Here is a 14555-nt window from a genome sequence, read left to right as displayed (position 1 = left end):
ATGTGAAAGTTCAGACGCTCACTCGAGGTCAACCACTTGCGACCCGATGCCCCTATTTTGGGCATGTCATTATAGGCACCAAAAGAAAATAGGCGAATATTTCTCTTCCCCGGGGGGCGCCGATGGTCTAGCGGTTAAGGCGCATACCACATGGGCTCCAATGCAGCCTGACAGCATGTCGCGGGTTCGATTCCCGAGCCTGACGACCTTTGCTGCGCGTCACTGCCTGTCTCTCTCTTCCCTGTTTCCAGTCACTATCCACTACTACTATCCAAATAAAGGCAGAAAGGTCCCCAAAAAAAAATATTTAAAACATTTATATATATTTCTCTTCCTCACTTTTTACTTGTGAAGATTCAAGATTGTGTTATTTGTAATTTTGTTATTTGTAAGTTTCTCCTAAAATTTTGAAAAATATACAATCTACTTGTAGATTCTACAAGCTCGTAGCTTGAAGATTTTCTCTTTTCATCGTACAATAAAGTACAGCATGTAGTTATGGATGTGAAAGATCCTACTCTCATTTGAGGTTACAGACAATTTCAATGTTTTTCTTTTGTTCGTTTTTTTTTTCAGTTTAAAGAAATATTATGAAATTGTCACCATCTATTTCCAGACATGGGGGGTTGTTGGGTCAACACCTTCGCGTCTCCGTCACATCGCGGGTTCTCAAGTAATGCCTCCTAATGGGCCAGGGAGGAAGCTCCCATTTGTACGCCGCCATTGACATAAATAGCTCTCGTAACAAACCCTGGTGACGGCCCCTGCTGCATGTGGTATAGCTCGGCTCAAAGCAAAATGGAGTTTCTCTACTCTCAAGTGACTCAGCCAGTTATTCGGTCAGTCAGTGAGGGTGTTTGCTTTCATGGTTGTGATGTTTATGTCTTGGCACCAGCAACCTGAGCCTGCTCACACCTGGTACACCACCATGCCAGCTAGCCTGCCTAACACAAACTCCGCTAGGGCCACGATAAATCACCCGGAACATAGTGACACATGGGTGCACGGATACACTCACAGGATGCTTTAACCCTTTTAGACCGGGCAAGAATCTGTGTCATTTTTTAGATTTCTTTGACTATTCAAAAATAGCAGATCTACAAGCTCGTGAACATTTGTAACTCAAATCTTTGCTTTTGGGGATTCTACAAATTTCGTCTAAATCCTAACAGTTTTTTGAAAAAAACGTATGTTGCTATAATCAGTGGTTCTCAAACGTTTTTATGTGAAGGACCCCCAAAATTATATTTATTTGGCCGCGGACCCCCGTCTCAAAGTATGGTGTTGCAGGGACCCCCCAGAAGCAAAGATTTGAGTTAAAAATGTCCCTTTAAAAAATACATATTCTCAAAGATTTACACACATTTTCACGATTTTACAAAAATAGCAGATCTACAAGCTCTGCTATTTTTGAATAGCCCAAAGAAATCTTAAAATGACACACAGATGCGTTCCCGGTCTTAAAAGGTTAATATGCCATAGCTGGAGAGACAGTAATGGGACACTCTGCATAAGTATACAGAGACTCATGCCCCACAAGTAGAGTAGGCCCACATACAGTACGGCTGGGCAATATGTTGATATTATATTGATATCGTGATATGAGACTAAATACTGCCTGGGATTTTTTTATATTGTGATGGCCTATTGTGATATTAGCGTTGTCTTTTCCTGGTTTCAACCACTGAAACCCTCTATTCTTAGTCAAACGGACCGACCAGAGTTATAACTGTACTTTTTTCTGTCTGCACCCAATCTTGTTCAGCCCTCCTCTTCCGGTGGTGCTCCTTTGTTTTCATCAGTGGTGGAAAAAGTACTCAAATGTTTTACTCAAGTAAAAGTATCAATGCTGCAATCTGTTACAAGTAAAAGTCCGGAATTCAAAATGTACTTGAGTAAAAGTACAAACGTATTTATATCAAAATGTACTTAAAGTAACAAAAGTAAAAGTACAAAAATGTTTGAAAATAGCAGATCTACAAGCTCACAACGTGTCACGATGCGACGTGTTGTGAGCTTGTAGATCGGCTATTTACAAATAGCCTAGCTATAAAATAGGGCTAAAGTGGTTAATGTATGTTTTATAATGTAATAATTTAGATCTGCAAAGTAACTAGTAACTAAAGTTTTCAAATAATTGTAGTAGAGTAAAAGTACAATATTTGCCTCTGTGATGTAGTGGAGTAGAAGTAAAAGTATAGACAGTTGCAAATACTCCAGTAAAGTAAAAGGACCTCAAAATGTTACCTAAGTACAGTAATTGAGTAAATGTACTTAGTTAATTTACACCGCTGTTTTTTATTCCTAATAACAACAACTCTACACGTTGTAACGGGAGTTGCCGACAGATTCGGCCAAATCCCTTGGCCAGCTTGTAGATCTGCTGGTGGATATCCTCTCATGTGATCTAATGTGTTTTTTATCAGAGGTGGACCTGATGGAGTTCTCAGAGCCAGGGATCTTCAACTACTCCACTCTGCTGCTGAGCGAGGAGAGAGACGCGCTGTACGTGGGAGCCCGGGAGGCCATCTTTGAACTCAGCAAGACCAACGTTACAGTCAAGAACAACAAGGTATCACAATGTGATATGGAATCCTTTTAGATATGAAGACAAATGTGCTGTGTTCTCTTTAACCCATTAACTCATTCACTGCCTGAATTATTTCTGGCCGCGTTTGCCCACTGCCAAGATTTTTCATTGAAAAAAAAAAGTACTCAGGAGCCGAGATACAGAATTTTTAAGTTTAAAGTTAACAAGGAAGTGGATGGGAGTCTAGATCTTCGAAAAATCATTAAAAAAAAATAAAAAAAATAAAAAAGTCGTTTTAGTCGTTCTAGGCAGGCATGGCTTATGGGACAGAAGTCGTTTTAGTCGTTCTAGGCAAGGAATGAGTTAAGACCTGAGGCCGATTCTACAAAATGCCTTCTAAATCAGTAGTTCATACACTTTCAAGATTTAAAATTATGTTCAATAATAGCAGATGTGCAAGCTCGCAGCTCGGCACAAAGTGACGTGCCGTGAGCTTCTAGATCTGCTATTTTTTAATAGCTAACGTCAAAAATCTCAAATGACACGGATGCTTTTCCGTTTTGAATGGGTTCATTCATGTTGATATTATTTTGTCCCTTCTAAAAGGTTCAATGGACAGTTGCAGAAACTCCAATGACGATGTGCACACTCAAAGGAAAATCAAAAGAGGTCAGATTGGAATTTTCTTTTATTTCTTTTAAAATGTCTAAATACATGTTTCATTATTAAGAATAAGGCTTTATTAGTCGTATCTCTCGATCATTTACAGAAGGACTGTCTAAACTACATCCGGGTGCTTCAAGTGCTGGACGAGGAGAGGCTGTTTGTCTGTGGGACGCACGCCTTTCAGCCGCAGTGTGACTACCTGGTGAGTGACGGCTCCCATCCGGTGTTGCCAGATTTGTGCGAGAGAAACAAGTGGCCAGGTCTACGAAAACAAGCTCATAAGAAGCGACTAGGCCACACGAGCACACACACATTTCAAAATTGTAGCTTGTAGCTTGCATTACGGAAAGCACACATTGTTACATTTTGGGGGTTTATTTCGTCATAGCGCAACATATGGTGAAGTATTGTAGTGCAGGTCATTGCAGCAACCACCGATCTTGTGAAATATGAAAACGGGAACGCAAAATGTTCTAAACTTTCCGCGATTCTGCCAACAATCATATTCTTTGAGACACATACATCTGAGTTTTTGCCGGGTCAAACAAGGGAATCAGGTGACGTTGATCCCCTTCCCCTATTCGCTCATACTAGGACATGACGTATGTGTAGGCAGAAGAATAATATGAATGTTTAAATTGTGATTAGTGTTTAGTGTTCTGCCAATTATTTGGGGGCCCACTTGCGACAAATACCCTTGAACTCTTCTCTCTCCCAGACCCTGTCAGACTTCACGCTAGCGGGCCGAGCCGAGGACGGCAGGGGGAAGTGCTCCTTTGACCCGACACAAAGCTTCACCAGCGTCATGGTTGGTGAGTCGGTAACATTTTTAACAACTTCCACGAGACGGGCACTTTTGTTCGACAGACGTAGTAAAATGGAGTGTAAGAGGCCGTATATACCCAGAAAGTGCATTTCTGTCATGCATTTTTATGGTGAAGATGTGCTGGAGCCCTCCTTCTCCTAGTCATGTTTCAGCATTCTTGCCATTCAGCGTTTTTTGGCGGCGCACCATGGGCGCTTCAAGCTGAAAACAGTTCCAACTTTTGGAGCAGGGGTCCACCTGCAAGCCATGAAGTCTTGCGGTGGACATTTTTGTTAAATCTTCAGGTTATTTACGGTGGAAACCTTTTGTGTAAGCCAGTCCACTGTGCAACTGCAATACTTGCAACTACTTGCAACCATTTCCCCAAAGGCGCAGGCCTGCAACTGGTCAGTCCAGACCGCTGCAATGTCTTGCAACCGGTTGCAAGTTGCGACTAGTTGCATTGGTGTGGACTTGCCTACAACATCTTTGAAAACAGAAATACACTGTGTGTAATATATAGTCAATATATGCTGCCACTGCCAGTAATAGATGACATTTCTAGAGTTGCTGATTTTAACAGTTTTTCTGAAAAACATATTGTCTGAGCTATGCCCACCATTTTCCAAAGAGAGAGGGTCAATAATGAGATAAAACCATCAGTTTGAAGTGTTCGGTTCTATCTATCATTTTGAAAAGTGTGTTTTGGCATGATTTACGAATGGATTGATAACACACAGAAAGCTACCACCGCTGCAATATTATCACATATTTTCTAGCACTAGGGGTGTACACCCCCCAAAAAATCACTATGAGAATTATTCCCCCTAGATGGTAAATTTGGGGTCCTAGCTTATGGACCACATGAACTGAGGTTGGAACCTGCATGATATTCGATTTGTCCCACTTACCGTAGGTCAAAAAATATATGAATGAATGCATTAGTGATTCTGCAAGCCATAAAGGTGCTTCGCATGTACTGTAAACAACTGTTGTGGAAAAAAATTGCTAATTTTAACAACTTTTCTGAAAAACATATATTTTCTGAGCTATCTAATTCTGATTTGGAGTGCGTATAGTAAAGACCTGGGTCTAAAAAAAAACGTGTGCGATGGCTTGACAATAAATCTTTGTCCTATTATTTTTTTCATCAGACGGAGAACTGTATTCTGGAACAGCATATAACTTCTTAGGCAGCGAACCGATTATTTCCAGATATTCTCCAACTCCTCAGACTCTGCTGAGGACAGAATACTCCACATCCTGGCTCAATGGTAAGTCATCTTATATGACAAATATGTTCTTGACTCTTTCTGAGTTAACGTGGTTAAAGGGCAAGAACACTTGGGTAGAAGTTTGGGTTGTGTAGTTACCTTGCCATGATGATGAGGTAACTCCAAAGATGCAAACGTAATTGCTGCATTGATTAGAAATTGATCATTCAAAATATGCTCCTCATTGACTTACATTGTACACAATGTACGGTTAAAACGCTCTCAAAGTCACTCTTTTAGCCCGTAAACAAACACGAACAAGGTAACCTCACAACCCGAACCTCTACCAAAGTGTTCTTGCCCTTTAAAATGGTTTCGATGCTATATTAACTCATTTTGCTGGGGAATCCCCTCAAGGACCCCTTTGGGGTCACCGGACCCAACTTTGAGAACCACTTCCCACTACATATACTATTTTTTCTCTTCTTTCTATTTTTGTTTTACTGTATATACAGAGATAATGCAGGGTAAAAAAAACTGTTTGTGCATATATTATCCACCTGTCTGTGAACCCTAAACTGAATTCCCGAATAAAAAAACAACAACAAAAAACACACTTCCATATTTAACTAAACACTAAAATAACACTTTGATCAACTTTATAAACCATCTTCATGGCATTTTCTTCTGATCCCCTTCCATCTCTTCCTCCTCTCGCTTGGCTGCAGAGCCCAGCTTTGTTTTCGCCGACGTGATCAGGGAGGGAGGAAGCGCGGCAGATGGCGAGGACGACAAAATCTACTACTTCTTCACCGAGGTGTCGGTGGAGTACGAGTTCTTTGGCAAGCTGCTCATTCCCAGGGTAGCACGTGTCTGTAAGGTCAGTGCAACGTCACGCAGCCATCTGCCATCTGCCCAGAACCTGCAGCATGGTGCCGAGTGTGGGGCATATGTCCTGCCCTACATCTTCCTGCATCTTTTTCTAGTGCCGTCCATCCAGAGCTCACTCACACCCTCTCTCTCTCTCACTCTCTCCCTCTCTAAATCCTGTATTAAAAATGCTGTGTGGGTGGACGTCGCAACCATGACATCTGGACATAAGTAACCACTGCTCTGATCAGCGCAATATAGGACCAGATTTATAGGCCACATAACGGCATGAAAAGCAATATATATTTGCAGAAATGCGTTGTGATACTTTAACTCATTCACTGCCAGAATAAATACATAAATAAATCATCCACTGCCAGCGTTTTTTTTCTCGATTTTCTTAACCTTTTCAAGTAGTCACAGAATATTTATCTCCAGTATTTCCCAACATACGTTAACCAGGAAGTGAATGGAGCAGTAAATCTTGGGATCACGCCGCGTGCATCTGGGGATGAAATGGTCACTCATGTTAGCGAAGAGCACCATCTAGTGGAAACACCTAAAAAACACAAAAAGTCGTAAAAGTCGTCTTTGGCAGTGAATGAGTTTAATATGCTTTATCATTTGGTATGATTATTGCTCTAAAGCATTATGGATATTTGAGTGCTTATAACTATACAGTGTTTTAATACATATTTTAATGGAATACATTTATGTTTATAATGCATTATAGACATAGAAAGTGTTATGCACGCACGCACACACAAGTCTCTCTGTCTGCCTTCTCATACCTGTAGTCAATATCCATTTTATTGTCACTGACTGTGCACCAATGATGTTTTATGATCTCATTACATGTCTGTCTCCCTCTCTCTTACCTCATATTATTTTTTTTAGAGATGATAAGTGTGACATCTGCAGAGATGAACTGTTCCATTTGTCTCTCCAGGGAGACCTCGGAGGCCAGCGGACTCTGCAGAAGAAATGGACGTCCTTCCTGAAGGCCAAGCTGGTGTGCTCCATGCCCGAGCTCAACTTTGTGTTCAACGTGGTCCATGACGTCTTCATCCTGAAAGCTGACCACTCCAAGGAGACGGTCATCTATGGAGTCTTCACCTCCCAGTGGTCAGTGTTGCGTGACTCCATAGGCTAAACCAGTTGTGCATGATTGGCCAATACGCTTGTGCAAGGACGCGCTGTGATTGGCCAGTAGCCACTTTGAGTGACAGTTGGGGCAAACGCTCTCACCAAAACATTATATACTATTCTGTCCCTATCGGTACACAACTCGAACGGCGCTGAGTCGACTAGCAGACCATTGGCCGGTCGACGCGGGCACTCGCGCCTGGAGGCGCTCGGGCGCGTCTCCTCGGCCTCAAGGTCTGCTGAGTCGGCGCGCCTCCGTCATGGTCCAAAACGATCTTTATCGGCGAAAAAAAAGAGTCCGCGGTTGTTTGAAAAAGGCACTTCCGCGTTGACCACAGAAGGGGGCGTGTTTATAGCACAACTGGTTTAGACTTTGTAATGTCGCGTCAGTGTTTTACCCAAGGGCCCAGCTTGAAAGATTTACATTGAGGCTAATACGGAAGAGAAGGTTCATATGAATGGCCTGTTGTTTCGTTGTTTTACCCCTGCTGGTGTCGGGAAGAATTTATCTTAATGGGTTTTTGACAAACTTTAGACTAGATTGTCTTACCTTAATAAAAAATGTCATAAATACTATATGCTTCCAGTCGCTAGTTTAAAGTCTCCTTTCAATCGTCATGATATGCGTTTTGGTAAACTATGGTCCCATTTATTTTAAAATTGACGATAAAGTAGGTTATGCTCTAGGAGGGGCGGGATGATTTGATTGAGAAGCTACACAACCAATAGCATTCATTCCCCGCCCACACTCTTGATTGACAAGCTACCCAACCAATAATGGTCTAAAGATGGCGGATTTGAAATTGCTGAACAATCGGCTTCATTTACGGTCTGAGTAGAGTCTAGGGGCGTAACGCTGTCCATTCTTTTTATACAGTCTATGGTTTTACCACAGTGATTCTCAACCTTTTGATTTTCATGGACCCATAGTTTCATGGGTCCATGAAACTTATTTTTTTGAACTCTGGTTCCCCAATATCCACTGGGGGGAGAAGTTGGAACATTCGCCAAAAAATTGCAGATCAACAAGTAGATCGGCTTGACGGAATTTGGTTTAACCCATATAAACCGGGAACGCATCTGTGTAACCACTTAAACCATTATTTTATGCTTTGGCTATTCAAAAATAGCAGGTATACAAGCTCATAGCGTGGCACCGAGTGCCGCGCTATGAGCTTGTAGATCTGCTATTTTTTTGAAAAATCGTGAAAATGTGTGCAAATCTTTGAAAATATATCTTTTCAAAGCAAATATTTTTAACTCAAAACTTTGCTTCTGGGGGTCCCTGGAACTAAATATTTTCAGATGGAGTTCGGCAGGCCGAATACATATCATTTTGAGTGTCCTTGACATGAAAAAGTTTGAGAACCACTGATTATAGCAACATAAGTTTCTCAGAAAACTGTGTAGGATTTAGAGGAGACATTTTGTAGAATCGGAAACCTCAGGCCTCAACGGTTTTAATGCCGTCCTTTGTTCTTACGTCTTGTCCTTCGTGTGTCCCAGGGCCAACGTGGGCCTGTCAGCGGTGTGCGCCTACAACATGACGGCGGTGGAGGAGGTGTTCTCCAGGGGGAAGTACATGCAGAAGGCCACCGTGGAGCAGTCCCACACCAAGTGGGTGCGCTACAACGGAATGACTCCTTCCCCGCGGCCCGGAGCGGTAAGGGCCATTTTTCATACACGGGATGGAATTCATTGTTGAAAGAACACACCTCTTGTTTCATCGACAATAAGTGGTTCTCAGGGCCAGACTTTTTTTTGGACACAACTGTCAAAAACATTTTTCATTTCTATTTTATAAAAAAAACAACACACCCAAAATAGCCGATTACCGGTACAATGAATTATATCAAGCCTTTAACAGTCATTATTTAATTTCAAGCATTTCCCCCCCACACTACACCCATTAACTCATTCAGTGCCATTGACGTGTTTCACGTGTTTTACCGCAATGGCGCAACTTGCCAATGACGTGTTTGACGTGTTTATTTTTTGGGGGGGACGGGGGGGGACGGGGGACGGGGACGTTCAGAACCCAATATATCATCATTTGAAGATGTGCTGCTCCATTCACTTCTTGTTTAACTTATTACTGGAAAAAGCTGTATCTCGGCTCCTGAGCACTTTTTTTTACTATGTATTTTTCAATGTTGTTATGTTATTTTCAAAAGGCAGACAATTAATGTCAACAAGGTCCAATGACCTCGTTGACATTTGTGAAACCACACAGTGCAACCCTCAGTGATTAGCACCCATCAGGGGATCGATCATACTGGAGATAAATATTATGTGACTACTTGAAAAAGGTATAAGAAATTTGAAAAATTGCTGGCACAGTTCGCAATTCTTTTTTTTATTTTATTGGCACTGAATGAGTAAAGACGTTTTCTTACATTTTATGGACTCATGAAATATTATTTCAACCTATTATAATATATAACATGGTATAATATATATTTTTAAACGTTTAAAAATGTGTTAATCTGTCATTCATCAGATTGAACACTAGATATTCCTTCACACTGTAAGGAAACACGTCGGCTATTCCAATTCCATACCTTATGTCATTTTCAAAGTACAGGAATATACATGACGGCTGAATATTGAGTCCTCTTCTCTCGCCGTTCCCCAGTGTATGAACAACCTCAACCGGCAGCAGAATATCAGCAGCTCTCTCCACCTGCCGGACAAGACCCTCCAGTTCGTCAAAGACCACCCTCTGCTGGAGGATCCCATCCTCCCCATAGGCAACAGACCCCGATTCATCACCAAAGACGTCAACTACACCCAGATAGCAGTGGAGAGGGTCCGGGCGCTCGACGGCAACATATACGACGTCATCTTCACCGGAACAGGTAAAGCACTGCAGCGGAAAAAAGTACTCACGTTTCTTACTTAAAGTATCAATACTGCAATGTTAGAAATACTCTGTTACAAGTAAAAGTCCGGAATTAAAAATTCACTTTAGTAAAAGTACAAAAGTATTGATATCAAAATGTACTTAAAGTACCGAAAGTAAAAGTACTAAAATGCTGTTTGAAAAATAGAAGATCTACAAGCGATGCGACGCGTTGTGAGCTTGTAAAGCTGCTATTTTCAAATTGCCTATATATAAAATAGGGCTGAAGTGGTTAATGTATGGTTTATAATATAATAATGTATATCTGCAAAGTAACTAGTAACAAAGTAACTAAGTTTTCAAATAATTATAGTGGAGTAAAAGTACAATATTTGCCTCTGAGATGTATTGGGGTAGAAGTAAAAGTACTGAAAATTGGAAATACTCCAGTAAAGTAAAAATGTACTTAGGTACAGTACTTGAGTAAATGTACTTAGTTACACCACTGGCAGCGGTTCACAACCTTTTCTGGACCGTGGCCCACCCATCTGACCACTTAACGACGCGGCCCAAAAGAGAACATTTGGTGTCTTCCTAGAACCCAAACGTACAAAACTACAGTATTAGCTGTCACATTACGACATGTTGTGAGCTTCTGGATCGGCTATTTTCACTAAAAAGGGCAAGACCCATAAAAATGAGTCCATGACCCAAAATGGGTCCCGGCCCGTTGTTTGGGAACCACTGTACATCATTTCTGCCTTTGCTGCCTCATAGAGGTGAAAATGGTAAAAGTGTGACATCTAGTGGCTGAATGTTGTGGTTCTCAAACTTTTTCGTGTCAAGGACCCCAAATTTGTATTTGGCGGCAGACCCCCATCTTGGGGTGATGTTAATTTATTTCCACAAATATTATTGTTTAATATTATTGCTTTTGTACAAGCTCACACCGCGACATGTTGTGAGCTTGTAGATAGTCTATTTTCAAACAGCCGATGTAGACAGGATAGGGTTAGTGGTCAAACAGATTTTGATGCTAAATTAACTGATGTTTGCTGGGGACTGGGGACCCCCGGGAACCCCCTCAAGGACCCCTGGGGGTCCCCGAGCCCACTTTGAGAACAACTGGTTTAGTTTATCCTCTCAATCATGCATAAATACTCGTCTAAAACTATGCTGTGAAAGACTACACTTTCTAACATGTTCGGCATGCTTTTCCTTTTTATTTCCCCTCCATAGACAAGGGAGTGTTACACAAGTCAGTAGTGTATGAAGGGGACGTACACAGTGTGGAAGAGATTCAACTACTGAAGAACTCCGAGTCCATTAAGAACTTACTGCTGTCCTCACAGGTGTGTATTTATGTAGTAGGCTATAGCAACTTTCTGGTGTAAGATCATATTAAATCATATTTTGACTCTGGCATTTATTGAAAACAGAAGGTCAAAATGGTACCACTTTCTTTCTTTTACGCTATATTGATTAGAGGGCTACATTTTCAAAATAAAAGACATTAAAGGGCATAGAGATACACATTTTATTATTATATTAACAAATAATGAATACATCCACAGAGCTTTTATAAACGTTTGGAATAAAAGTATTGTTTTTCCTCCCCAAAAATATTATGATTGTGAAATCAGAATTACAGTATTGTTTTGTTTAACTATAAGCCATAAGCTGACAGCAGCCATCCCCCATCTCTTTTCATTGGGTAAGATACCTTTTAGCCTATATATATTCTTGTAACTTAAGGCAGCCATTGTTACATAGATACAATGTTGCAGGCTACGTGACATGAGCTTATAAAGTTGTTGTTTTCGTACTCTTTGGATAAATTACTTTTTCACTGTCAGTTGATGCTTCATATCCATATGAGTAAAATCGCGGGGCTTTTTACACACGGTTCTTATGACACGATCTAAGATGACCCTATGGTATTTTTAGCAGCTTGCTTTAGCGAAGCTGCTCTATAAACAGGCCGCGATAAAAGGGCAGAGAAAGGGGCATGCACTTCCGCCATTCATATTTATACCCCTACCCAGGAAAGTGGGCGTGGCTGTGGAAAGGGGGTGTGCCTGTAAAAAAAGGCTCTAACCATTGCTCTGACTGGGCGTTGGGTTACAAAGTGTGGCAGTTTGATTGACAGCCTCTATTTGCAGGGTGCCGCCCCCTCTCAGCTCTCAGGCAGAGGACACAGAGTAGGAGAATACGAGTGCACTAAAGAAATTACAATTTGATTTTTTTTCTGCTTAGGGTTAGATAAAAACTATATTTTGTATTTGATAGGTTTTGGGGCATTTTTTCCCCAAATTTGTATTTGCTCCTCTAATAAAGGAAATCGCTATAGTTTGAGTCTACTGTCTGCAGCAGCAACAGTCAGTCAAGCCAGATAAAACAAATTCATAATAGAATGCACATTAAACAGTACTTTTTGCCCTAAATCCCCCAAAATGAGATTATTGTGATTAGTTTAGCTTGCAAGCTGCTATAAATTATGACTGTCATTTTTTCTCTTGTTGATAGAAAAAACAACTGACCCAGGGGGGTGGCAGCCTCTAGTGGTGTCAGACTTGGGTTCTCTATGAACCTTATGTAACACAAGTGTAGTAAAAGTGGCACATCTAGTGTTTGTGTCTAGTGCTCCTTTCTTTTCAAAAGCAAAGCCACCAGTTCCCCTGAGGACATGGACTCCCTTAACATTAGCGTGAGAGTGCCTGGTGGGTGTCTGGGTTGTGCATTTTAACCAGTGGTGGAAAGTAACTAAGTACATTTACTCAAGTACTGTACTTGAGTACTATTTTTTTTATTTATTTTTTACTTTACTTTACTGGTGTATATCCCTGTTTCTATACTTTTACTTCTACTCCACTACATCTCAGAGGCAAATATTGTACTTTTACTCATGTGTATTAATTTTAGGTTATATTTGTATGTCTTTTCGTGTGTGTGTTTCCAGACACGTTTTCTATATGCCGGTTCAGACTCGGGAGTGGTCCAATCACCTACAGCCTTCTGTGACAAATACCTGTCCTGTGACGACTGCATTCTGGCCCGGGACCCCTACTGCGCCTGGGACCCTCAAAAAACTGCCTGTGTGAATATATTCGATGCCCCCAGCCACACACACAGGTAATTCGAGTTCTGGTATTTTCCCATGTTTATTTTTTTCTCACGCTTAGCTTGTCTCACACCTTATCTTTCTAACATCAGTCACCAAAAGCAGAACCCACTTTAACCCATTAAGACCAGGAACGCGTCTGTGTCATTTTAGATTTCTTTGGCTATTCAAAAAAATAGCAGATATACAAACTCATAGCGCGGCACTGAGTGCCCATAGAGTAGACATTCACAGAGAGTGTTTGTCTCTGTGAATGTTTTAAACGCTTGTGTGCATATCTATGAGCTTGTAGATCTGCTATTTTAGTGTTGGTGCAAATCTTTTAATACATATATATATGTTTTAAAGCGAACATTTTTAACTCTGATCTGTGCTTCTGGGGGTCCCTGGAACAACATATTTTGAGATGGGGGGCCAAATACATATCATTTTGGGGTTCCTTGACATGGAAAAGTTGGAGCACCACTGATTATAGCAACGTACTGTTAGGATTTAGAAGACATTTTGTAGAATATCTATTCAAAGATTTGCACAAATTTTCACGTATTTTCAAAAAATAGCAGATCTACAAGCTCATAGCGCGGCACTCGGTGCCGCGCTATGAGCTTGTAGATCTGCTGTTTTTGAATAGCCAAAGAAATCTAAAGTGACACGGATGCGTTCCCGGATTGAATGGGTTAAGAGACGGTTATCAAAACCAACACCATCTTAACTGTCACCGCTCCCCTTCCCGTTTGGCCTGTTTTTTTTCTTTCCTCTTTAAGAGTTGGTGTTTGTCTCTGTGAATGTTTTAGACACTTGTGTACATAATGCATGTTTGTTTTTTCACCAGGAGTCTGATCCAGAGTCTGAATGGCGACGCAGACGGCTGTCCAAAAGGTAGTGTGCACAACCGACATGTGGCAAGTCATTCTGCCTCTCATTGTTGGAGCCCGACCCATAATTTGGTAATTGGTGGTTCCGGGTCTCTCCGATTTCGGGATCGGCGTCGGACCCCAAAAATCGGGCATCGGTCGGGCTCTACCCATCATTGACAAGCTTTTTTGCTTAACCCATTAAGACCGGGAAAGCATCCGTGTCATTTTAGATTTGAGCTAAAAAAGAATTATTTTATACTTTGGCTATTCCAAAGTAGCAGATATACAAGCTCACAGCGCGTCACTTCGTTGCGAGCGTTTACATCTGCTATTTTTGAAAAATAGTGACATTTTGTGCAAATCTTTGCTTATGGGGGTCCCTGGAACAAAAATATTTTGAGATGGGGCTCCGTGGCCAAATACATATAATTTTGGGGGTCCTTGACGTGAAAAAAGTGAGCAATCACTGATATATATAGCAACATAAGTTTTTCAGAAAACTGT

The 14555-nt window shown here is 41.2% G+C and overlaps 1 protein-coding gene across 3 annotated transcripts in view; it reads left to right on the top strand.

Annotated features, from left to right (window-relative positions):
* Positions 1-14555, top strand: part of sema4d (sema domain, immunoglobulin domain (Ig), transmembrane domain (TM) and short cytoplasmic domain, (semaphorin) 4D) — a 65943-nt gene that overhangs the window by 42374 nt on the left and 9014 nt on the right. For all 3 annotated transcript variants that reach the window (XM_084046003.1, XM_084046002.1, XM_084046001.1), the window contains exons 5-16: positions 2427-2572; positions 3137-3199; positions 3300-3398; positions 3915-4008; positions 5156-5275; positions 5944-6095; positions 7035-7210; positions 8738-8894; positions 9867-10089; positions 11313-11425; positions 13033-13205; positions 14027-14073. In XM_084046003.1, coding sequence (XP_083902129.1) covers positions 2427-2572; positions 3137-3199; positions 3300-3398; positions 3915-4008; positions 5156-5275; positions 5944-6095; positions 7035-7210; positions 8738-8894; positions 9867-10089; positions 11313-11425; positions 13033-13205; positions 14027-14073 — 1563 coding nt within the window. The remainder of the gene's footprint in view (positions 1-2426; positions 2573-3136; positions 3200-3299; positions 3399-3914; positions 4009-5155; positions 5276-5943; positions 6096-7034; positions 7211-8737; positions 8895-9866; positions 10090-11312; positions 11426-13032; positions 13206-14026; positions 14074-14555) is intronic.

Source organism: Gymnoscopelus microlampas, assembly GCF_963454915.1.
Source record: "Gymnoscopelus microlampas genome assembly, chromosome: 21".
NCBI classification, from domain to species: domain Eukaryota; kingdom Metazoa; phylum Chordata; class Actinopteri; order Myctophiformes; family Myctophidae; genus Gymnoscopelus; species Gymnoscopelus microlampas.
The sequence above is the reverse complement of the archived record's forward strand: the minus strand, read 5'-3'. Positions and strand labels throughout refer to the sequence as shown.